Source organism: Oncorhynchus mykiss, chromosome 12 (genome assembly GCF_013265735.2).
Source record: "Oncorhynchus mykiss isolate Arlee chromosome 12, USDA_OmykA_1.1, whole genome shotgun sequence".
In the NCBI taxonomy this organism is placed as follows: Eukaryota; Metazoa; Chordata; class Actinopteri; order Salmoniformes; family Salmonidae; genus Oncorhynchus; species Oncorhynchus mykiss.
The window spans coordinates 73749250-73772582 of record NC_048576.1 but is presented as its reverse complement, the minus strand read 5'-3'; the positions used below and the strand labels follow the sequence as shown (position 1 = coordinate 73772582).

General features: G+C 44.6%; 2 protein-coding genes across 7 annotated transcripts in view; one reads left to right on the top strand and one right to left on the bottom strand.

The window, feature by feature from the left end:
• Positions 1 to 23333, top strand: part of LOC110538430 (dedicator of cytokinesis protein 7) — a 41297-nt gene that overhangs the window by 2082 nt on the left and 15882 nt on the right. Inside the window, exons 2-26 of one of the 6 annotated variants that reach the window (XM_036938364.1) lie at positions 872 to 956; positions 1867 to 2042; positions 2409 to 2477; positions 2630 to 2969; positions 7503 to 7588; positions 7791 to 7857; positions 8069 to 8218; positions 11430 to 11510; positions 11766 to 11922; positions 12169 to 12299; positions 13348 to 13441; positions 13586 to 13748; positions 17774 to 17891; positions 18079 to 18149; positions 18256 to 18394; positions 18615 to 18716; positions 18802 to 18888; positions 19035 to 19266; positions 19516 to 19680; positions 19820 to 19995; positions 20931 to 21032; positions 21645 to 21731; positions 22267 to 22362; positions 22621 to 22761; positions 22976 to 23089. In XM_036938364.1, the coding sequence (XP_036794259.1) occupies positions 872 to 956; positions 1867 to 2042; positions 2409 to 2477; positions 2630 to 2969; positions 7503 to 7588; positions 7791 to 7857; positions 8069 to 8218; positions 11430 to 11510; positions 11766 to 11922; positions 12169 to 12299; positions 13348 to 13441; positions 13586 to 13748; positions 17774 to 17891; positions 18079 to 18149; positions 18256 to 18394; positions 18615 to 18716; positions 18802 to 18888; positions 19035 to 19266; positions 19516 to 19680; positions 19820 to 19995; positions 20931 to 21032; positions 21645 to 21731; positions 22267 to 22362; positions 22621 to 22761; positions 22976 to 23089 (3229 nt within the window). Of the gene's footprint in view, positions 1 to 871; positions 957 to 1866; positions 2043 to 2408; positions 2478 to 2629; positions 2970 to 7502; positions 7589 to 7790; positions 7858 to 8068; positions 8219 to 11429; positions 11517 to 11765; positions 11923 to 12168; positions 12300 to 13347; positions 13442 to 13585; positions 13749 to 17773; positions 17892 to 18078; positions 18150 to 18255; positions 18395 to 18614; positions 18717 to 18801; positions 18889 to 19034; positions 19267 to 19515; positions 19681 to 19819; positions 19996 to 20930; positions 21033 to 21644; positions 21732 to 22266; positions 22363 to 22620; positions 22762 to 22975; positions 23090 to 23333 lie in introns of all 6 variants that reach the window. The other 5 variants (XM_036938360.1, XM_036938362.1, XM_036938365.1 and 2 more) reach the window with 5 other exon arrangements.
• LOC110538431 lies at positions 14251 to 16326 on the bottom strand. The gene is made up of 4 exons (XM_021625261.2): positions 15768 to 16326; positions 14930 to 15079; positions 14710 to 14820; positions 14251 to 14599 (listed from the first exon to the last, which is right to left on the bottom strand). The coding sequence occupies exons 1-4, from the start codon at positions 16071 to 16073 to the stop codon at positions 14558 to 14560; spliced, it is 609 nt and encodes a 202-aa protein (XP_021480936.2). The 5' UTR covers positions 16074 to 16326; the 3' UTR covers positions 14251 to 14557.

The window sequence follows — 23333 nt, the reverse complement described above, 5'->3', positions numbered from 1 at the left end:
ATGTGTGTGTGCAACTGTGAGTGTCTGTGTGTGGGAGAGTCTGAGAGAATGAGATGGCCAGTCCGTTATAAGGTTGTGGAAGAGCAGCTGCATGCTGTGTCTCTGAGAGGATTGGGGGCCCAGTTTGACTTTGTCCCCCTCTCTAAGCCTCCCATTTGCAATTGGTCCATAAAGGCCCAGGCCAGGGGCAGTGAGAGCGTTATGGCTCTCTGCCTGGTTTCTGTGCTAGGCCCACCGCTCCTCTCTTCTCCCACAGATCCGGCTTGACTCCCATTCACAACAGCTGCTGGCATTCAGCACGGCTTCTAGTACCAGCTGCTGGGGACTGCGTAGTGGGGAGAGAATGGATAGCATACATGGCTGCTCACATCTGATAAGAAGTCAAAACTGGAAAGCTATTATGAAATCTAAGGCAGGCACATAATTATGTATAAAACACTTCTAGCATTACGTCTGGGTGTAGCCTACATATTCATAATGGTTTCAAGCAGCAATAAGCAAAATGTAATAGGTTTAACTCTGGGTTATCAGCAGCAAGGGTTTTGTTTAGCCTATGTTAATTGGCTTATTAGCATGTGCATGATAATGGTGAGGCAATTCGATTTTTGGCACCTCACTGGAGATTTTACCTGAGTATCTAGATTATGGAGCATATTTGCATACGAATCTAACGCGTGCAAGTTTGGACATCAAATTAGTTGTACTCAAGTTAACTGTCTTTATCCACTGACAGAATGATGGCTATTCTGGTATTTATTATGTCTAGACTTTTTTCTGTTTGGCTTCCTGAAGATACAGCTGTGAATGAAAAACAGTGTTTCCCCTGTTTGAGCGTAACTGAACTCTACCGTTTCCTGTCTGTCTCTGTCAGGACGGTGGCTGCAGAGGTCAGGAAGCAGGTATCCAGAGAGTATGGCTCCCCTCAGCTGTCCAAAAAACGAGGAGCACACCAACCTGTAAGTAGCAGTGTGTTTTCTGTTTTTAGGTATATCACCTTGTCTTAGGTCAAACATGAGGATGGACTTTCTACGGATGAGTTGAATTTACTGCTTTGGAAACAAACAACTTTTAAGGAGGTCATCAACCACTTAAGATGTCATCTATTTGTGTATAAAAAGGCTAGCTCCGCAGTGCTCTCACTGAAGTGGAGCCAGTGTCTATGTATATGACTTGCCTAGTTAAATAAAGGTTACATAAAAAGGTGTGTCAAAAGTAGGTGATGTAGGAGACGTAGGTGAAGTAGGCGACGTAGGCGACTTAGGTGACGTAGGTGACGTAGGCGACATAGGCGAGGTAGGTGACGTAGGCGAGGTAGGTGAAGTAGGCGACGTAGGCGAGGTAGGTGAAGTAGGCGACGTAGGCGAGGTAGGTGACGTAGGCGACTTAGGTGAAGTAGGCGACGTAGGCGAGGTAGGTGAAGTAGGCGACATAGGCGAGGTAGGCGACGTAGGAGAAGTAGGCGACGTAGGAGAAGTAGGCGAGGTAGGAGGAGACGTAGGCTTAATCACTCATATTATCCATCTCTCTTCTTTGCTCGCCATCTCGGTGTGGCCTGTAGCTTGTGTTCCTGGTGGAATGTTCAGGTGTATGAATATAATGCTTCTCCGGGGCTGCGTTCAGAACATAACTGTTACATTGAACAGAAACGGTGCTCTACTGAACGACCAGTTGAGGTTCAAAATGCACCGCTGCCCTTTTTAAATATGTCACTCATTGCTTCAAGGCACACCCACCGAACGGAGCAAACCTATCTCAGTCTGTTCAAGGAAACGTGTCGTTCAGTACAAACTGTTCCGCAAACGTTCAAGCGTACTGAATGCACCTCAGGTATTGATTGTCGTGTGTTATTGATTGATTGGTTGTCAGGTGCCGCTGACAGAGGTGGTGGAGCCTGTGGACTATGAGGAGTATGTGAGTAGCCACGCCCCTGGGGCGGAGCCTGGCCCCCTCAGACAGCTGATGGAGTTCCCCCCAGATGACCTGGAGCTCCTCCTGCAGGACAGAGAGTGTACTACACTGGAGCCCCCTCTGCCCGAGGAGGAGTGAGTCACACTAACACGCGTACTATGTACATTATGTACAGTACACACACCAGTGTTTCCCCTAGCATTATGTCCCCTTGCTTAGCTCTGTTTCCACCTGACTAAAAGAGTTTGGCTTCAATGGGTTTCAAATGGTCATTTTGGAGACAGGGGCCTGGATGTTGTGTTGAATTCCTTTGTGCCCCGCCTAGAAAATAATCTAGAGGGTAAGACTGACACACACATGCTCACACACATAACTAGGACTTCTTGACACACTTTACACAGCATTGCCATTCTACTGGACTGGCAGAACACCCTGTACCTTTCCTATGCCATTGTAATATTTATGTCCTACTATATAATTAATGTGTTTTTTACCCACAGCACCTTTGACCCAAGAGTGAGAGATGCCTTGGCTGTCTACACAGATGACTGGTTGATCATTCAGAGGAAGTGAGTGTCCCTCTATCATGTGTTCCATGCCTCCCTCTTTTCCATTCCTTTATCCACATTGATTTACAATTGATTTGGTTACAATGGTGCCCATGATGTGCATTATCTCTGTGATTTAAAGATGAGGATAATGTATTTTGTCTTGTCTGTAGGTATCAGCATTACAGTACAACCCACACCCCCCACAACTCTGAGCGCCAGAGGGAGAGGCAGCGAGGGCTGGTTAAGCAGACCTTTGAACTGGACGAGGCTGCGGCCACTGACCGCCAGGATGACCAGGACGATGCTAAGCGGCGGTCAGTCTCTCTGGATGACACGCCCCGGGGTAGCTGGGCCTCCAGTATTTTTGACCTGAAGAACTCGTCGCCGGACGCCCTGCTGCCCTCGGTGCTAGAGCGCACAGCTGCAGAGGACATGGACCGCCGCAACGCTGAGGCCCGCCTGCAGGGGCGCCACTCTGACCTGCTGGGGCTCTTCCCTCCTCCCGACGAGGTCTGTCCCAAATAATAATATTATCATCCATTCACTATTGACTTCTGTTCGGCTCAGTTGTTGCTCAGCATGTGTTGCTGAAGTGCTAGCCGACTTTGTGTAGAATGATATAGCTATAACATAGAAAGCTACGGAAACTATATCAAAACGTAATTATTTATATATATATATATATATAAAAATGTTTCAAAGTTAATTACATGTAGATTCCACCATAAACATTGAACCACATCAATGAAGTGGATGTACAGTACCATGGCCTTCTCTTCAGCCATGTGACCATCTGTTTGTGTATCTTGCCTCTAGGGCTGGGCGATATGGCCAAAATATAATATTACGGTATTTGAAAAATATATCATGTTTTTAGGGTATTTGACTTTATTTTATGTTTTTGATGAATTAAAGTTCCACATTTGCTTTGAGTAGTGCGCGACCCTAGGGTGGCAACACATACAGTTCATTTGGAAAGTATTCAAACCCCTTCACTTTTTCCACATTTTGTTACGTTACAACCTTCTAAAATGTATTAAATGAAATAAAAAAAGGTTCCTCATCAGTTTACACACTAACCCATAATGACAAAGAGAAAACATTGTTTTTAAAATGTTGTAAGTGTATTAATACATAAGTATTAAGACTCTTTGCTATAAGACTAGAAATGTCGCTCAGGTGCATCCTGTTTCCATTCATCATCCTTGAGATGTTTCTACAACTTGATTGGGGTCCCCATTTTGAAAATTCAATTGATTTGACATGATTTGGAAAGGCACACACCTGTCTATATAAGGTCCCACAGTTGACAGTGCCAAGCAATGAGGTCGAAGGAAATGTCGGTAGAGCTCCGAGACAGGATTGTGTCACAGTGGCCTCCATTATTCTTAAATGGAAGAAGTTTGGAATCACCAAGACCTTTCCTAGAGCTGATTGCCCGGCCAAACTGAGAAATCGGGGGAGAAGGGCCTTGGTCAGGGAGGTAACCAAGAACCTGATGGTCCTTCTGACAGAGCTCCAGAGTTCCTCTGTGGAGATCACAGAAACTTCCAGAAGGACAACCATCTCTGCATCACTCCACCAATCAGGCCTTTATGGTAGGGTGGCCAGACAAAAGCCACTCCTCAGTAAAAGGCACATGACAGCCTGCTTAGAGTTTGCTAAAAGCCACCTAAAGACTCTCAGATCATGAGAAACAAGATTCTCTGGTCTGATGAAACCAAGATTGAACTCTTTGGCCTGAATGCCAAACCTGGCCCCATCCCTAAGGTGAAGCATGGTGGTGGCAGCATCATACTGTGGGAATGTTTTTCAGCGGCAGGGACTGGGAGACTAGTCAGGAAAGTGGGAAAGATGAACAGAGCAAAGTACAGGATCCTTGATGAAAATCTGCTCAGGACCTCAGACTGGGGTGAAGGTTCACCTTCCAACAGGACAATGACCCTAAGCACACAGCCAAGACAATTCAGGAGTGGCTTCGGGACAAGTCTCTGAATGTCCTTGAGTGACCCAGCCAGAGCCTGGACTTGAACCTGATCGAACATCTCTGGAGAGACCTGAAAATACTGTGCAGTGACACTCCCTATCAAACCTGACAGAGCTTGAGAGGATCTGGAGAGACGAATGGGAGACACTCCCCAAAAACAAGTATGCCAAGCTTGTTGTGTCATACCCAATAACACCCAGGCTGTAATCGCTGCCAAAGTTGCTTCTACAAAGTACTGAGTAAAGGATCGGAATACTTATGTAAATGTGATATTTCATTTTTTTAAAATAAATGTTTAAAAAAAAATCAGATTTTGCTTTGTCATTATGGGGTATAGATTAATGAGGAATTTAATCAATTTTAGAATAAGGCTGTAATGTAACAAAATGTGGAAAAAGTCTAGGGGTTTGGATACTTTCCTGAATGCACTGTACATTCTAAGTGATTTCAATGGGTCTTTCTCCATTCTGATTGTTTTATACTGTTCTATTCAACTTCAACCAATTATTTCCATCAATTTCTTTTTTTTAAATTAAAAAAAAAAAAAAATTTACCCCTTTTTCTCCCCAATTTCGTGGAATCCAATTGTTGTAGTAGCTACTATCTTGTCTCATCGCTACAACTCCCGTACGGGCTCGGGAGAGACGAAGGTTGAAAGTCATGCGTCCTCCGATACACAACCCAACCAAGCCGCACTGCTTCTTAACACAGCACGCATCCAACCCGGAAGCCAGCCGCACCAATGCGCCGGAGGAAACACCGTGCACCTGGCCACCTTGGTTAGCGCACACTGCGCCCAGCCCGCCACAGGAGTCGCTGGTGCGCGATGAGACAAGGACACCCGTACCGACCAAGCCCTCCCTAACCCGGGCGACGCTAGTCCAATTGTGCGTCGCCCCACGGACCTCCCGGTCGCGGCCGGTTACGACAGAGCCCGGGCGCGAACCCAGGTACTCTGATGGCACAGCTGGCGCTGCAGTACAGCGCCCTTAACCACTGCGCCACCCGGGAGGCCCGTTTCCATCAATTTCTGCACTCATTTGAGAATTTCCATACTACCACGTAGGGCTGCATGATATGGGCAAACAATCTAGGCCTTCATTTTTACAATTGCACTGGTGTGAACTTTTTAAAAAAAATGACATGTATTTTTATTTTTTATTTTTTTTAACTAAGCAAGTCGGTTAAGAACAAATTCTTATTTACGATGACGGCCAAACTCGGACGACACTGGGCCAATTGTGTGCCACCCTATGGGACTCCCAATTACGTCCGGATGTGATACAGCCTGGATTCGAACCAGGGACTGTAGTGAAGCCTCTTGCACTGAGATGCGGTGCCTTGGATCGCTGCGCCACTCGGGAACTGTTGGAGTCATGGAAATAGAATGATTATTCTAATTCTGTAGTTCGAATATGATAGTGGCACTTTGAATACAAAGTGTTGTTTGACATGGCAATGAATGAAAATGCAAGGGAGGAGTTATTGTGACGGAGTAGGAACCAAATTGTTAGGTAAGTGTTTCCTAGGGGACCCTATAATCTTTGGCTACTTTGAATGTTTTAATTTAGCTACTTCACGTAGTTAACATTCATGCTTTGCTTATTCCTCTTTGATTTAGAAGATACTGTTGCACAGACAACATGCTGATTGAGGTATACACCGTCCCTGGTATTATCAGGCTGTATAGCTAGTTATGTTTGTTCTGACTCAGTACAGTTATTAGCCAGTTAACTAGTGGTTAGCGACTAACGTAATTTAGGCCCAACTTGCTAAGAAAAGACAAACGAGATGTTTGCAGATGTAAGAAACACAAACTAATAGTGTAATTCTGGAACACTAGTTCATTTATATTAAGAAGCAAATAGAAAAACACATCGCTGTCATCAACATTGTCATTACGAGTATTTCGCTACGCCCGCAATAACATCTGCTAAATTCTGTGCCATTCTGTATACTTCTGGCCCTTCTTTGGACACTGTGTTAACTATGCCATACAACTCTCCTTCCGTGGCATCCAACTGCTCTTAAATGCAAGTAAAACTACATTTTAAATCCCACATGTAGCCCACATGTAGCCCGCCCAACAGGTACATTTCACTGGTTACCCCCAAAGCCAATTCCTCCTTTGGCTGCCTTTCCAGTTCTCTGCTGCCAATGACTGGAACGAACTGCAAAAATCACTGAAGCTGGAGACTCATATCTCCCTCACTAGCTTTAAGCACCAGCTGTCAGAGCAGCTCACAGATCACTGCACCTGTACATAGCCCATCCGACTACCTCATCACCATTCTGTATTTATTTATTTATTTATTTTGCTCCTTTGCACCCCAGCATCTCTACTTGAACATTCATCTTCTGCACATCTATCTCTCCAGTGTTCAATTGCTATATTGTAATTACTTTGCCACTATGGCCTATTTATTGCCTTACCTCCCTTATCCTACCTCATTTTCACACACTGTATATAGACTTTTTCTACTGTATTATTGACTGTATGTTTGTTTATTCCATGTGTAACTCGGTGTTGTTGTATGTGTCGCACTGGTTTGCTTTATCTTGGCCTGGTCGCAGTTGTAAACTACCTGGTTATATGAAGGTGAAGTAAAAAAATATGTGTATGTGCTCAAAACATTTTTCCATGTGCTGCATTGACCATGCAGACGGAACATAAGTGTCGAAGAACAACATGCGCTCCATGAGTGACGGGGAGGGGCTAGGTCTGTGTGGAACGCGGCATGGAGAGAGAACTCGAGTAGCGGAGTAAACTATAAAAATGGCCGTTACACACGGCGTATCACATTTAACAAACAAAACATTCAAATACCGTTATAGAAGGTAAAGTAAACGCCCAAACCGGTCCGTGCATCAATACCGGTAAACCGTTTACCGCCCAGCCCTACTTGCCTCTGTCTCCTTCTCACACTCTCTCCCTCCTTCGTTATGTCTGTGTACACACTACTGTGGTGTCTGTGTCAACGTTGCCATGGCGTCTGGCTGTGTAAATGTTGCCGTCGTGTTTATGTTCTCACGGCTATGTGTGTGTTGTCTGACAGGATGAGGCTGTGGAGAGATGTTCTGTCCCAGAGGTCCCCAAAGAACACTGTGGTCAGAGGATCATGGTCAAGTGTCTGTCCCTCAAGTGAGTGACCATCTGTCTGTCCTTATCGTTCCTAAAAAGATCTTTGTCGGTCACTCTTTCACTTATACCCTTTCCACACTAATGTAAAGTGCTGAGTCACAGTTCAGGTCAGCACAATAGTAAATACATTTTGGCATTTTATTAATTGATCAATCATATTTCCTTCTCATCCAAACACATGTGCTTTTTGTACCCCCTACAGATTTGAAATAGAAATTGAGCCAATATTTGGGACCCTCGCTCTCTATGATGTCAAGGAAAAGAAAAAGGTACCCATGAGTTTTCTAGAAATGTTTAGACTGTGTACATATAGAGCATGTTTATTTTTGAATGATCATATTATGCTTATGTCATGCTGAGCTCAAGCTTTGACTGATTGCATTATTCTAGCTCTTACTATGCCTCAAAGGTCTTGTGCTTTAAATCTCAGAGTCAAAATGGAATTAATATCCCTTGACATTCATCTCCTCCCTCTCCCAGATCTCAGAGGACTTCCACTTTGACCTGAACTCCGATCAGATGAAGGGCTTGCTGCGCCTCCACACGCCCCAGACAGCCATCTCCACCCTGGCCCGCTCAGCCATCTTCTCCATCACGTACCCCTCTGCAGACATCTTCCTGGTCATCAAGGTACTGGACATAGGGCCACTAGGGGGGGCACATACATAGAGTCCAGAGAAGGCTCTATGTCACATTACAAACTACTGACTCTCTGTAGGACTGTGTCTTGGTCTGGTCACATGTTCAGGAGAAAACCCCTAGTCCTGTCCATATGAAAACCCCTAGTCCTGTCCACCTACCACAATGTTTTTGGTGTGATCTGAATTACACAGCAAATTCTCCGCTGTTAAATAAACACTGAATGTTAAATTTAACTGTTCCAGTGTCAATACGTTTCCACACTTTTCGGTGTGAAATTAACACTTTGCTTAGTGTAAATCCTTATTTGCATATTTCCCTGTGTGCCTTACCTTTCGTGTGAGTTGTAGAGTTACCACCCATGACTGTATTTGTTAGTGACAGAGACATGGCTGTTGCATTCATTCATTTTCAGTCCTGTAGCCTTCACTAAGTGAGATCCCAAGCGAATATGTTATCATTAAAATTACATTCTTTAAGACAACACAATCCATATTTTATAAGACTTATTTTGAGGGCCTACTTTACCCTAATACAGTGGCCTGCAACTCATGATTTACAGGCCACATCAGGTGTGCAAGTCAAATATTTTTGGGGTACGATATATATTTTGTTTTTACAAAACATACAAATGACAGCACACAAACATCAACGACACCGTATCTTTGAACGCGACCCAGTCGTTTGTTATAAATGTTCTATTGCCATACTGGCTGGCAACGTTCTTATCCCTTGCTTGCTTGCTTGCTAGCCAACTGTCATCAAGGAGCAGCCAGAATAACAGCAAAGTAGCTGCATTTGTTTAAGCTGTTTTCTAGTGGCCATTTATTTAGATGCATCCATAACAATGAGCTGATGAGGCGTGATTTCGCCTGGCATAGGACATGTGCTCACTCGTCAGGACACTGTTGTTCAGAGGAGCTAGCCAACAACACAGCTATAGTAGCACAATCACTTCAAACTGAAGTTGGAAAGACTGCAAATTAGCTGTCCTTCCATTTGACCTTTTTTCAATTGATTTTTTTGTTGTAAATATCCATAAAAATGATGCCAGCTGATTTATGATTTTGCCTTGCATAGAAACGCTGCCTGTCTGTCTGTCTCGTCCCTACTCGTTCATTACTATGGGACAGCAGGAGATTGAATTTGAATATTAAAACAATGTTGCAAATGTCGGAGACACAGACAGCAAGGTTTATACAAATCTCTGCTGTTGAAATCTAAATGTCAGTCTAAAAGAAAAATGAGATAATGTCTAGATGATTTTCATATTGGAGGTCAAGTTTATAAATTGCCTGGCTGGGCTGATGAGACAGTGGATTGCGCAGTCAGATAGAACAGAGTATAAAGGTATTTCAATGTCATAGATTTAGCCGGAGGCAACTTGTGGAATAGACACCAGCTGGAATGCGGTTTTAACCAATCAGCATTCAGGATTAGGCCTACCCGTTGTAAAATTAAGACATTTCTCTGCCGTTATACTGTAAAATTAGTGAATTTTATCTCTTGTATAAGACATTCTATACATTAGTTTATACTGGATTAAACATTTTCATGAACAGTATTTATTTATGTTCTAACATTACCTCCGTCTTGTGCCAATATCAGTTATATTTTAGATAGGCTCTCTTTAAGGTTTCTATATCTTACCTATCATATTAATATCAGTTTCTGACTCAAATAGGGCAAAACAAACAAGGTGTAGTGTAGCGAATCATTGTACCATCTAAACCGCTGTGAAATGTATTGTATTTTCAGCTGTTTGAAGCTGGTGTACAAAACCGAAAGTACAAAAGAAGCAAAAACGAAACTTAAGAACGGTCAGCATAGAAATAACGTACATAGAACAGATCTACCGCTTCTTAGAGTTGCTTTCAATGAGAATGACATATCCGCGTGAATTAGGTCGAGTTGCCCAAAAATCTATGTATTGCTGCTTTTTAATGTTCTCAGTTTTATCCTTTGAAAATAGACATGTAAAAAGATTCTGGGGATAAGCATGCGCATCTTCAATATGTACCCATTGTTCCTCTGTAGTGCATTTAACTCTATGTCGCAATAAGAAGACTTGTGTGGTGAGTTGACGCAATTCCAAGTCTGGAAGGTTTAAACCCCCCTCAGACTTAGGAAGATGTAAAACGTTCCTTTTTTATTCTTTGAGTTTTATTTGCAAATTCAAATTATGCTGGCTTGCAAAGTGGTGTAATTTCCATTGGAATCAAGCTAGAGTGGAGATATCCAAAATGTTGAAATATTTTCACCCACAACCTGCATTCAGAATGACTGCCATGGTCAGGAGGACTAAGATGTGAGACGACCTAAACCATCTAAACTGGAACAATCATTTCAGTAACGGGTGCAATAAGTCCAACTAACAGATTGGATTAGTTTAGAAAAATGTACGTTATCTTTGTGTAGCATAAGAATAATTAATCAATCAATTGAAAAAAATAACAATCCAAAAATCTACCTGCAATAGAACACTGGCTATTAACACCAACACTGGCTATTAACACCAACACTGGCTATTAACACCAACACTGGCTATTAACACCAACACTGGCTATTAACACCAACACTGGCTATTAACACCAACACTGGCTATTAACACCAACACTGGCTATTAACACCAACACTGACTATTAACACCAACACTGGCTATTAACACCAACACTGGCTATTAACACCAACACTGGCTATTAACACCAACACTGGCTATTAACACCAACACTGGCTATTAACACCAACACTGACTATTAACACCAACACTGGCTAATAACACCAACACTGGGGTTTTTATGTAACAGGACAATCAATACAAGGTAACACTGGCCAATTTCCTGTGTAAACTGTATTTGAGCAGACCATCCCAGACAAATCAGTGGAATATCCTTCAGCCACCAGCAAGATTCATGCCAAGTGACTTTGCAATACCTTATCCATGGCTGCATTATATCACTTATTTACTTTAGATAAAGTTCTGTAAGCTTTGCCACATAGGTGACAGTGAAGTGCAACGACCTATTTGTCTTTACCTAGTGAATGTGACATGAGTTATTCTGAAGATGCATCCAATATTTGCAGTTCATATATTGCTTTAGAAATGTGTGTGCATGCACCATGTGTGCACCAAGTGCAAATAATGGTCAGGTCAGCAATGTACACCGTTACACACGTGTGTGGGTGTGTGTGTGTGTTTCAGCTGGAGAAAGTCCTTCAGCAGGGAGACATAGGGGAATCCTGTGAACCCTACATGGTCATGAAAGAGTCGGACTCATCAAAGGTAACAGTAAGTTCATAGTATCTATCTTCTATTGGTCTTTTCTTTGCCTGTGTACATGCCTGTATGGGGTCATGCACATGGGACTCTGTCCAGCTGGGTAGCCATCAGCATTTCTCAATTCGGCTTAGTCAGACAACTGCAATATTTGCAATTCCCTATTCTGTAGATCAATGTCCAACAAACTCTAAACGTTACTACAGTATCACCTTGCAGATGCCTTTTCTCAAGGCCTTTCTCAAGTCTCTCTCTGTTTAGCACAAGGAGAAGCTGGAGAAGCTGCGTCTGCAGGCGGAGACGTCGTGTAGCAGGCTGGGGAGGTACAGGATGCCCTTCGCCTGGACGGCCATCCACCTGGTCAACATCGTCAGCAGTGTGGGGGGGCTGGAGCGCTCCGACCCCGACTCTGACTCTGGTACTTATGACCTCTGACCTCTACCAAACACCCCCTGGTTTAATCACAGTTAGGATGTCAAGCACACAGACACACACACACAGATTCTCTCTTCATATACACATGGAAATACACGTTGGAATTCCTTACATCAGTCACACTCAGACACTTCTTGTTGAATTGTGGATGTAACAAACGTGTCATTTCATAATGAGCATGTAATAATTGTTATTGAATGTCTAAACGGATGACTTGTCTTTTTGTCAGAGCGGAAAGGCCATGGAACATGGAACGAGAGAAAGAAGAAAGGGTTTGAGCGGATGAGTGTGGGAGAGGACATGTGTAACTTTGCCACCTTCCGTCCAGCCACTCTCACAGTCACCAACTTCTTCAAACAGGTCAGTCAGAATGTTGTGAGTTTGTGCTACCCAGGTGTACAGTGCCTATCATAAGTATTCACCCCTCCTGGATTTCTTAAAACATTTAGTTGCTTTACAAAGTGGGATTGAAATGTTTACAAAGTAATACAAATGAATGAAATGTATTGTTTATGTAAGTATTCACCCCTTCATTATGGCAAGCCTAAACAACTTCAGGAGTACAAATGTGCTTAACAAATCACATAATAAGTAGCATGGACTCACTGTGTGCAGTAATAGGGGTTATCATGATTTTTGACTGACTACCTCATCTCTGTACCCCGCACATACAATGATATGTAAGGTCCCTTAGTCACGTAGTGAATTTCAAGCACAGATTCAACCACAAAGACCAAGGAGCATTTCCAATACCTCGCAAAGAAAGATGGGTAAAAACAAAAAAAAAAAAACTAAACCAGACACTGAATATCCCTTTGAGCATGGTGAAGTTGTTAATTACACTTTGGATGGTGTATCAATACACCCAGTTACTACAAAGATACAGGCATCCTTCCTAACTGAGTTGCTGGAGAGGAAGGAAACCACTCAGGGTTTGCACCAGTTTAATGGCTTGCTTGCCAAAATGTTGTACTATCCCTTTAAATCTCCTAGAAAATGTATGGCAAGATGTGAAAAAAGTGCTGTCACAAAGATCAACATTCAGTTTGACAGAGCTTGAAGAAATTGGAAAAGAATCGTGTGCAAATATTGCACAATCCAGATGGGCAAAGCTCTTGTGAGTCTTCATGGGAAAGTCTCATATCTGTAATGGCTGCCGAAGGTGTTTTGAATGTATTGACTCAGAAAGGTGAATACTGATTTTAATCAACATATTTTTCATAATTTATATTTTATCTTCCACTTTGACATTGCAGAGTATTTCTGTAGAGCTCTGACATAATAAAATATAAATAAAACATCCCACTTTGTAACAAGAAAATCTGAAGAAATCCAAGGGGTTTGAATACTTGTTATAGGCACTGTAACCTGTCTGTGTGCCAATATACTATGATCTTTGTATCTGTAGGAGGGGGACAGGCTGAGTGATGAAGACCTCTACAAGTTTCTGGCAGACATGCGCAGACCGTCCTCTGTCCTACGCAGACTGAGACCTGTCACAGGTACCTACTACAGTACCTCCTCAGCACACACATATATGTTTATATACAGTCACCTGCACAAATTCTATAGGCTGAATAGAGAATATATTTTAGGTTTACTAGTGTAACCTTGTTTTTCTCTCTTCCTGCTCCTTCTGTCCCTAGCCCAGCTGAAGATAGACATCTCTCCTGCCCCAGACTCTCCTCACTACTGCCTGTCTCCTGAGCTGCTCCATGTCAAACCCTACCCTGACCTGAGGGTGCGCCCCACCAAGGAGGTGCTGGAGTTCCCTGCCCGCTACGTCTACACACCTCACACCACCTATAGGTCAGTCTACACCGCTTAAATCACCTACAGGTCAGTCTACACCCCTCACACCACCTACAGGTCAGTCTACACCCCTCACACCACCTACAGGTCAGTCTACACCCCTCACACCACCTACAGGTCAGTCTACACGCCTCACACAACCTACAGGTCAGTCTACACCGCTAACACCACCTACAGGTCAGTCTATACCCCTCACACCACCTACAGGTCAGTCTATACCCCTCACACCACCTACAGGTCAGTCTACACCCCTCACACCACCTACTGATCAGTTTACAGGCCTCACACCACCTACAGGTCTGTCTACACACCTCACACAACCTACAGGTCAGTCTACACCGCTAACACCACCTACAGGTCAGTCTATACCCCTCACACCACCTACAGGTCAGTCTACACTGCTTATATCACCTACAGGTCAGTCTACACCCCTCACACCACCTGCAGATCAGTAGACTCTTATACACTGTCATAGATCACACATACCACAGCTCAGAAATTATATTTTCAGATTTTTATTTGCACACAAAATATACAAAATGACAGCAGTAAGAATGAATTAGAATTAAAATAAAGAACATGTACATATAAAAAAGGGCATGTGTTAAACACAATTAAAAGTATTCAGAAGTATAATACAGTGGCATAAATATGTAATGTTATTGTAATTCAGTTTATTGGGTGGGAGTATTTGTTCTGTGTGAATTATGCTTGTATGAGTAGACAGGGTACTTAAGCACCAGGGTAAAGTCATGGAGTGTAGTTTCAGTAGCTACAGTAGCTGGTGTTGAGATTCAGTGGAACCATCAGGTGATGTGACTAAGGACTGGCTGTCTCCTGGCTTCACTCTGAAATAAAAAGCAAAGCAAACTTAGTCAAACACGGCACCCATCACTACATCAATCATGGGCAGATTCTATTTAGAATTTTTCAAACTATGTTCAGCTATTATACCCACCAGTTTCTGTAGCTTGGTCAACTGTTGGTTCTGACTCTCAATGTTCTGTTTTTGGAACTGTGTCCATGTTAGCAGGCCCTCCAGAACACTGGAGTGTTTAAACGCCCTATCCTGAAAACACACACGCACATCTGAATTTATGAATGGAATCGAACATATTGAGTGTGTTGGCATTGAATTGTTTGGCATAATCTGTGTGTGATTGAGAAGTGTACCTTACCTTTAATTCCTGTATGCCGTTGGGGGGGTAGTTCTGAAGGTATGTCTCCAGGTTGATCACCTTGGTCCTAAGCTCTCCCTCTTCCTGCTCCACCCGGGCAACCTTGCCTTTGGCCTCCTCAGCCTTTGACTGCAGCCCAGCCATCTGGCCCTTGGAAAAGAGCATCTGGCTTTAAATCCTCTCCCTCCGACTGATCTTAGACCAGCTGCTCAAACTGCCTTGGCCTCAATATACACTGGCTGGCCAATGTCATTCTCACACTCCCTCTGTTCTCAGAACATTAGGATCTATATTGAGTAAACAAAACAAATATGTACATGGCTCTGTGTTTATGTTGAATAGCTAGCCAGATAGTTGAGTGCTCAGATTCATGGCAGTTATTGGCCCATTCAGCCAAATAGTCAATGGTGTCTGTTCAGCTGCTCTCCAATGTCTGTTCAGCTGTTCTCTCTCCCTTTTGGAGCCCAGAGGAATAGAGCTTATCTGACTGACTGGGATTTCAGATTGTTGGCAAAGCAGGGTTATCTCTGTCTGACCTGTCGCTCTGTGGAGTGAAATCCACAAATGTATCATAATTTTAGATGCTTAACCCTCTCAAAACGCATCTACCAATTGATGACACTGTCAAAGTTAGTTTGAGGTGTCTGACTGGGTATGTTTTCTCCAGTAAATAGATACATCTACTGTACACCTGACAGAGTAGCTAAGGTGCAAGATCCAAATTCTACTGAATAAAAAGCCTCTGCACACTTAGATCTATGCACATTTCAGTAATTTAATTGGCAGGTTTCCGTTCACAGTAGACCTTCGTCAGAGCAGGACGAGTATGTTTCCTCACCTGTATCTGTCCTAGCACCTGTCTCATCTGTCTGTCCTTCTCTGCGGCCTGGCCTGCCTCCTGGCCCAGCCTCTCCAGCCTCTCCTCATGTCTCCTCAGCGACCTCTCGATCCGAGCAAACTTGGCATCGGTGCTCTCGTAGACGTGGTGCAGGGTCTCGCTGAACTGCAGCACGCCGTACATCAGCACGTTCATGTCATTAATGGGGGCAGCCTGGTTGTTCTTCTGGGCCTTCCGGACGGGGCTGGCTGGGATCCCTGTTAAACACATGGCCATACACAGCAGGCAGAGTAGTGTGGCCCTCATCCTGACCTGAGGACAGAGGCTATATAGAGAGATTATTTATTTATCTCTTCAGAGAGACTATCGACTTGAAATCTCGTGAGAATCGCCCAGTGCCCCTTCCTATGCCTGTTTGTCTTCAAGCTTTGTTAAGGGTGTTGTTACTCCTCAGTTGTCGTTAAAATGTTTCCCTGGGTTCATTTTCTCAGCTGTATGTATAAGTGCCTCAGGTCTGTAGTATCTTTTTAGTCTCACATCGGATATCAGTAATGATCCGGCTCTTTTATATTGGGTGTTCAAAATGACTGTGAAACATTAGCTCAGTCGTGGTCCAATCAGAGATCAGCTCTGTGGCCTTAGTCAGGCTGACCTTGGCATTCATCCCAACCTCTGGAGTAACTCTGTCAGGCCTCCAGGTGTCAAATACACATGACCTACATTAACATCAACTGAGTCTCTGTTTGTCCTGGTAGATATGGACCAGGGCCTGGTTGCATAAAACATCTGAAGTTTAACTTTAAGTCGGATTCACAAAACATTTTAAGGTGAATTTCTCTCTTAAATTAAGTGAAAAAGTTAATGGTGCCCATGAGGTCCCTCAAGTGCTTCATTCAGTATGGATATCAATGTAAATGTGTGAAGGTGAATGTTTTCCTCTGCTCTGGTTGCAAAAGGAAAACATCAACCAGCTAGCTAGCTACTTAGCTAAACAATGGAAGGTGCACAATCAATGGCTACAAAGCCAGCTGGCTAGTTAGCTACCTACTCTGTAAGTTAGCTTGATGTTTTAGAAAGTAATAGAAACAAGTTGAGAAAAAGATAACTAAAATAAATGTGTTTTATTTGTTTCTCCTGTCTTGAATGTATATATATAAGTTATATTTTGCAATCTCCCTAAATACATGCTCTTTGACAAGACCTTCAGTCAGTAAATCAGGTCGTCTCCATGGTAACCAGAATTTTTCTTCCACACATGCCTTCAAACTACCGTAAAACCCCTTAAGTACCCTTAAGTATGCCCGTACCTATGGGAAACGTTTGAGGGGCTCTGCAACGCCGTTCAGCAATTATCTTAGCTAAGGGAACATTATTCCTTAAGGTAAATCCTTAAGAGAAACACTTAAGATGTTTAATGCAACCGGGCACAGTATTATATTGGGCTGACCATCAGACCATGGCAATATGTCCCACTGCTCTGTGTTGTTTGTGAGTGTGTGGATACTAGATAGATTAGCAATGTTCTTGATAAACAAATTCTATTTAGGATTGGAATATACTGGTATGCTCGGATGTTCTTTCACATGTTTGACTTGGACAGGAGTTGAAGGTCACTCACACCCTGCTAGGTCTCACATGGTTTCTCTTTCCCAATCCTTCTCACTTTTTATAGGCGTATTTGTTAAGATTTATCTTTGATTTGTTATAAATCTGCGGCGATTACCTAATACTACCCTCTCATTTTTGCTAGATATTCTGTTTTTGTTCCAGAAATGTGGTAAGTAGTCACATGCCAGATATAATTGATTTGACCATGCATGCTCCCTGTGGTCCGTGCGTTAGTTAGTAGGGAGGATATGTTGGCAGACAGCCGCAGCGTGTAGGTTAGTTGAGCTGAATCTAGAGTGCAATGACCCCTCTATACCTTCCTGGTTGTATTATGGAATTCAAATTCACTGCCATTTCTTTCTTCTCTCTCATCTTGTCCTCCTCCTCTCCACTTCCAGGAACCTGCTGTATATCTACCCCCAGAGCCTGAACTTCAGCAGTCGGCAGGGCTCAGTCAGGAACATTGCTGTCAAGGTGCAGTTCATGGCAGGAGAGGATCCCAGTCTGGCCATGCCGGTGAGTGATTGGCCTGCCAGGCACCGGTTTGAGTGTGTTAAGAACTGCAACGCTGCTTTTTTTTTTTTTTACACTCCACAGTTTCCCTTGTGTATCAAGAATGCTCTGAGGGCAAAAGGTGGTACGGGGGGGATGTTTTGTACATGGGCATAGATCCAATAAACACTGTCTCCTCTCATCATAATAGGTGATCTTTGGGAAATCCAGCTGTGCTGAGTTCTTCACAGAGACTTATTCACCCGTCATCTACCATGACAAGTAAGAGCCCGTTCCCTTCCACACCTTTCCTGTTACACTCATCCTCTCATTCTGTCTCTTTCCTCCTCCCCTTCCCTCTCTCACCTATCTCTCTCTCTCCCCTCAGGTCTCCAGAGTTCTATGAGGAGGTGAAGATGAAGATTCCAGCCAACCTGACAGACAACCACCACCTCCTGTTCACCTTCTACCACATCAGCTGTCAGCCCAAACAGAACACGCCCCTGGAGACCCCCGTGGGATACACCGTGAGTACGCTTCTCTAGGACCCGGAGGTTTTTCCACTTACCTGACCAGGGAAAACTATGGACCCAAGTTAGGGTGCCTCCCTACCCATTACATACCTCAGTTACAAGCTACTAATATTTAGGCCTTTGAAACACTAGACGTGTCATCAGTGATTGGCTGTGCTGTGTCTTTTATTTATGAGTGACGTAATAATGTGCATTAAACTGTCTGTGTCCACAGTGGATTCCTCTGATGCAACATGGCCGCCTACGGACCGGTTCCTTCAGTCTGCCCGTCTCTGTGGAGAAACCACCACCCAGCTACTCCGTCCTCACCCCTGACGTAAGTGTGTGAGCACATGCATGCTTTTGTATGCTTGGTCTGTGTGTGGCTGAGTTTTGATGTAGGTAATGTGTGTGTATTGCAGGTGCAGCTTCCAGGCATGAAGTGGGTGGATAATCACAAGCAGGTGTTCAATGTGGAGGTGACAGCTGCCTCCTCAGTTCACACTCAGGTAATTCTCTTTCTCTCGCTCGCTCGCTCGCTCTTTCTCTCTCACTTCTCTCTTTACCTCACTTTCTCTAATCCTCTAGTCAATGGGATTGTATATTAAATGAATACCCCCCCGCCCCGTCCCCCCAATGTGACTTTGTCTCTTAGGACCCCCACCTGGATAAGTTCTTCACCCTGTGTTATGTCCTGGAGGAGTACTCGTTCCCGTTCCGTCTGAAGGACTGTATCATCAGTGAGGCCAACGTGGAGAGTGAGCTGAAGGCCAGCATGACCGGCCTGCGGGGGGCGCTACTCGACACCTGCGTCCGCTTCCTCCACCAGCTGCTCTCCAAACTCATCCTGCTCATCGTCCACCCGCCCGTCATCGCAGGACAGATCGGTGAGTGGCTTGGCAACTTTACAGAGGGCGGCCATCTTAGATTGACTCATCCCTCATGCCCTTTCATGATCCTCATCTCTCCCGCAGAAACACTCCTGGTCAAATATTCTAGGATCTAGGATACATTTTCAAATAATTTACGTCTATGCTCGATTGAACTTGCCTTGTACAATGGAATAAATGGAACAGTCCCAAAAGTGCAAACCCAGGTGTGATCTCTGCCTCTTTTTCTCCATTCCCATCTCTCAGTGAACCTGGGCCGTGCGGCGTTCGAGGCCATGTCCCTGCTGGTCAACCAGATCCATAAGAACCTGGAGGGGAACCAGGACCAGCATGGCAGGAACAACCTGCTGGCCTCCTACATCCACTACTGCTTCCACCTGCCCACTGCCGAGCCTGCCATGCCCCCTACTGGTGAGTAATGGAACAGCAGGCACTGAAGATTCACTATATCTCCATACCAGCCTTGTGGTTGGAGAATTCTCACTCAACTATTATATTGAGCATAAGTGTGTATTTTGGTATCAGTGCCCTCCTCTTCTCCCTGACCCAGGGGGTGCCACCCCGGCCTACGAGCTGCCCATCCAGTACGCCACATTGTCCAGGGCAACGGCCCGCCCCAGCACCCTGCACCTGGCCCGCTCCAAGAGCATCAGTAACTCCAACCCTGACCTGGCCAGCACCCCCACGTCACCTGACGAGGAGGTGCAGAGGATCATCGCCAGCAAGGTCAGTTCTACCTCCAGTACAAATCAAATGGTATTGAATTGAGTTCTCTCGTTGGCCTCTTTCCGGTAATACAGATATCTTAGACATGGCCTCTTTCCTGTCTAGGTACTGTAAATACAACCTGTTCTGTTCCCTATCCTGTCTATCTACTGTAAATACAACCTGTTCTCTGTCCTGTCTAGGTACTGTAAATACAACCTGTTCTGTTCTCTGTCCTGTCTAGGTACTGTAAATGCAACCTGTTCTGTCCCCTGTCTTGTCTAGGTATTCTAAATACAACCTGTCCTGTCTAGGCACTGTAAATACAACCTGTTCTTTCCTGTCTAGGTACTGTAAATACAACCTGTTCTTTCCTGTCTAGGTACTGTAAATACAACCTGCTCTGTCCTGTCTAGCCATTGTAAATACAACCTGTTCTGTTTCTCCTCTAGTTGGGGAAGTAAAGGCACTATGTGACGAACTCCTGAATATGTTATCTGTGTGCTTATGATAGTGTTGCTGCCTCTTCCAGTCTAAACATAGACACTTTCTCAAATTGGGGTTAAATGGCATTCTGGCTGTTTAAATGTACGCTGAATGTCTGTCCGATGTGTTTCCTGTGAATAAACATACAATCAGACTCCCCTCGTCCTCCTGTAGTGACCCTCCAGTGTCGTATCTTGATATGCATGCCTGTGATTCCTGTCTGTCTCTGTGCCAATGGTTGGTTGATTCCACCGCTGTTGTCAATTATGCAATCTTGTGGTGTGCCTGTCTGTCACTCTGTGTTCTATCCCTCGCTATTCCCCTCCTCTCTCTCTCTCCTTCCTTCCTGCTCCTCCCTCTAATTTGACCCTTGTCTCCACCCCTCCCTAACCTTCCTTCGCTCCCTCTCTCCCCCATGCCCTGTGGCTGCCTGTGTGTCGGTGTGGTGGCTGATGTGATATGATGTTCAGGGGATAGACCGCTCCCACTCCTGGGTAAACTCTGCTTATGCCCCCGGGGGCTCCAGAGCTGTGCTACGCCGGAACCTCAACTTCACCTGTGAGCTCAAGCAGGTGCCAACAACCCTCCTTCCCTACCTTCAACTACCTACCTACCCCTCCACCATGGGTGCCGGTTCATTCAGTAACGAGAATTCTTCAGAACGTTGCAGAGAGAAGTATATCGACTAGAGCGGACGTGGTTCCCTATTCTACACGAGCCAATGACGTCTGTTCTACCCGATACATTTCTATCTGAACATTCTGTCATGTTTTGTCCTCCAGAACCAACCCCATGTTCACCCCGTACCCAACAACACCCTCCTCGCTGCCCTTCCCTCCTCCACTCCTATGTGGCTGCTGCGCTGCGTGTCTGTCTACGGCCCATTTTGTCAGCTGTCTGTCTGTCATTGGTCTGTTCCTTTTCCCCTCCTTGGCTAAGCTCGACTCAGCCTCGTTATTCACAATGATGCTTTTCACTAGGATCACATTTCCTCCTATCAACCGCATGGAACATCTGAACGTCACTGGCACTAACGTCAGTTCTATCCAAGCAGTCAGTTGAGTCCAGGAAGTCCTCTAGCCATCCATCACATTTCTTGTATTTTTCATTCATCTTTTTCCACCTTGCTGACTCCTGCTCTTTGTCTTCATCACTGTGTTTCCATCGCTCCACTACTCTGTCAGGCAAGTGATCGTGGCAGCAATCGCATGTCTGCCTTTGTAGACAGCGCCACCTTCTGTTCAGCTCCAACAAGACAGATTGCCAAGAAGGTACCGTTGTCATACATTGTCTAAAACACGATATTAACACCCTTGTCCATCCTCATCCATTCTGTGTTTGTCAGTATGTGTAACACACACACAGATGCTTATCAGTTCATACTGTAAGTGTGTGTGTGTGAGAGAGAGATAAGTAATTGTTTAAAGCATTAGCTTTTGAATCTTGACACAGTCATCAAAGCCATGTATGAGTGAAGTTCGTTATCTGGGATCTCCCAGAATAAGCCTACATTATAAGACCTGTCTAGAGTCTCATGTTCCTCTAATGCTACCTACAGGATTCATCACGTTAGTGTTCTACAATAATCCTGTTGTTAGCGCAGTAGTAGCTTTTCTCACTGTGTGTTGGTTAGCAGGCAGACAGCCCTACCTTTTTATGAGAGATTGTATGGTACTAGTGTTAGCTCATTATTTTTACCTGGGTATTTTAGCTAGCTTTTCCTGCGTTAGCCTCCGTGTCGCTAACCGTGGTGTACTACACTCTGCCTGGGTGTTTCTCTCTGACCCTGTTCACTTCCTGGTGTAGCTGCTCCATGAGGAGCTGGCACTACAGTGGGTGGTGAGCACCAGCACAGTGAGGGAGGCAGCACTGCAACAGGCCTGGTTCTTCTTCCAGCTCATGGTGCGTATCTGAATGATGAGGATGATGATGATGACGGTTGCGTCTGTATGGCATCTTTCATGAGATCTTGATCTTACTCACCCGTCCTCATCACACAGGCCGTTAATGGATTTCCCAAAATCAAGAGACAGTTGGTCAAATTTCTCATTTAGGGAAAAGAGTGAAGGAATATGAAGTTTTACATAGCCAGTGTTCATTTGAAGAATTAGATACAATCCGTGATCCCTCTTTTTCTCCCTCCCTCTCCTCCTCTCCCAGACGAAGAGTATGTCCCACCACCTGTTCCTGTCCTCCCGGATAGACCTTCCCAGACGCCAGCGCTTCCCAGACCGCTTTGTGGATGACATCGCTGCTCTAGTGGGGGCTATCAGTGCTGATGTAGCAGGGCGATACCACAAGGTACAGTGGCCACAACCCAAGGGCCATTAGAATGGAATTGCAGAACATAGGAGTCACTATTCCTTTTTTTTAGGGGATACATAGTATACCTTCTGTGTCCTCTTAATCCTTCCCATATCCTCTAATCACTGACTTTCTCTCCCTCCTCTCTCTCTTGCTCCCTCTTGTTCTCACTCCCTCCCTTTCTCTCCCTCCTTTCCTGTCTCTCTCTCAGGATTTGGAGCTTGTGGAGAGGTTGAACAGCAGTCTGGCCTTCTTCCTGAATGACCTGCTGTCTCTCATGGACCGTGGCTTCGTCTTCAACCTCATCCGCTCCTACTACAAACAGGTACACACAGACACACACACACACACACACACAGGTTCTGTCATCTGCTCCAACGATAAACACAGACACCCACTCACCCACTCTCAGACACTGAGTGTCTGGTTCTACTACAAACAGGCACGTACGAACATGCATACAGACAGTGTCACTATTCTGCCGCTAAAGCTAGTATTTACACCCACTGTCAGTCATCAACGGAGTCATCACAAATGACAAACACACATGACATCATTTGCTTTTACAG

Coding starts and splice junctions, on each gene's coding strand:
- LOC110538431 (XM_021625261.2), bottom strand. CDS start 16,073: ATGAGGGCCACACTACTCTGCCTGCTGTGTATGGCCATGTGTTTAACA. Junction 15,080..15,767: donor AGGTGCTAGGACAGATACAG/GTGAGGAAACAT, acceptor CTCTTTTCCAAG/GGCCAGATGGCTGGGCTGCA. Junction 14,821..14,929: donor ACGGCATACAGGAATTAAAG/GTAAGGTACACT, acceptor GTGTGTTTTCAG/GATAGGGCGTTTAAACACTC.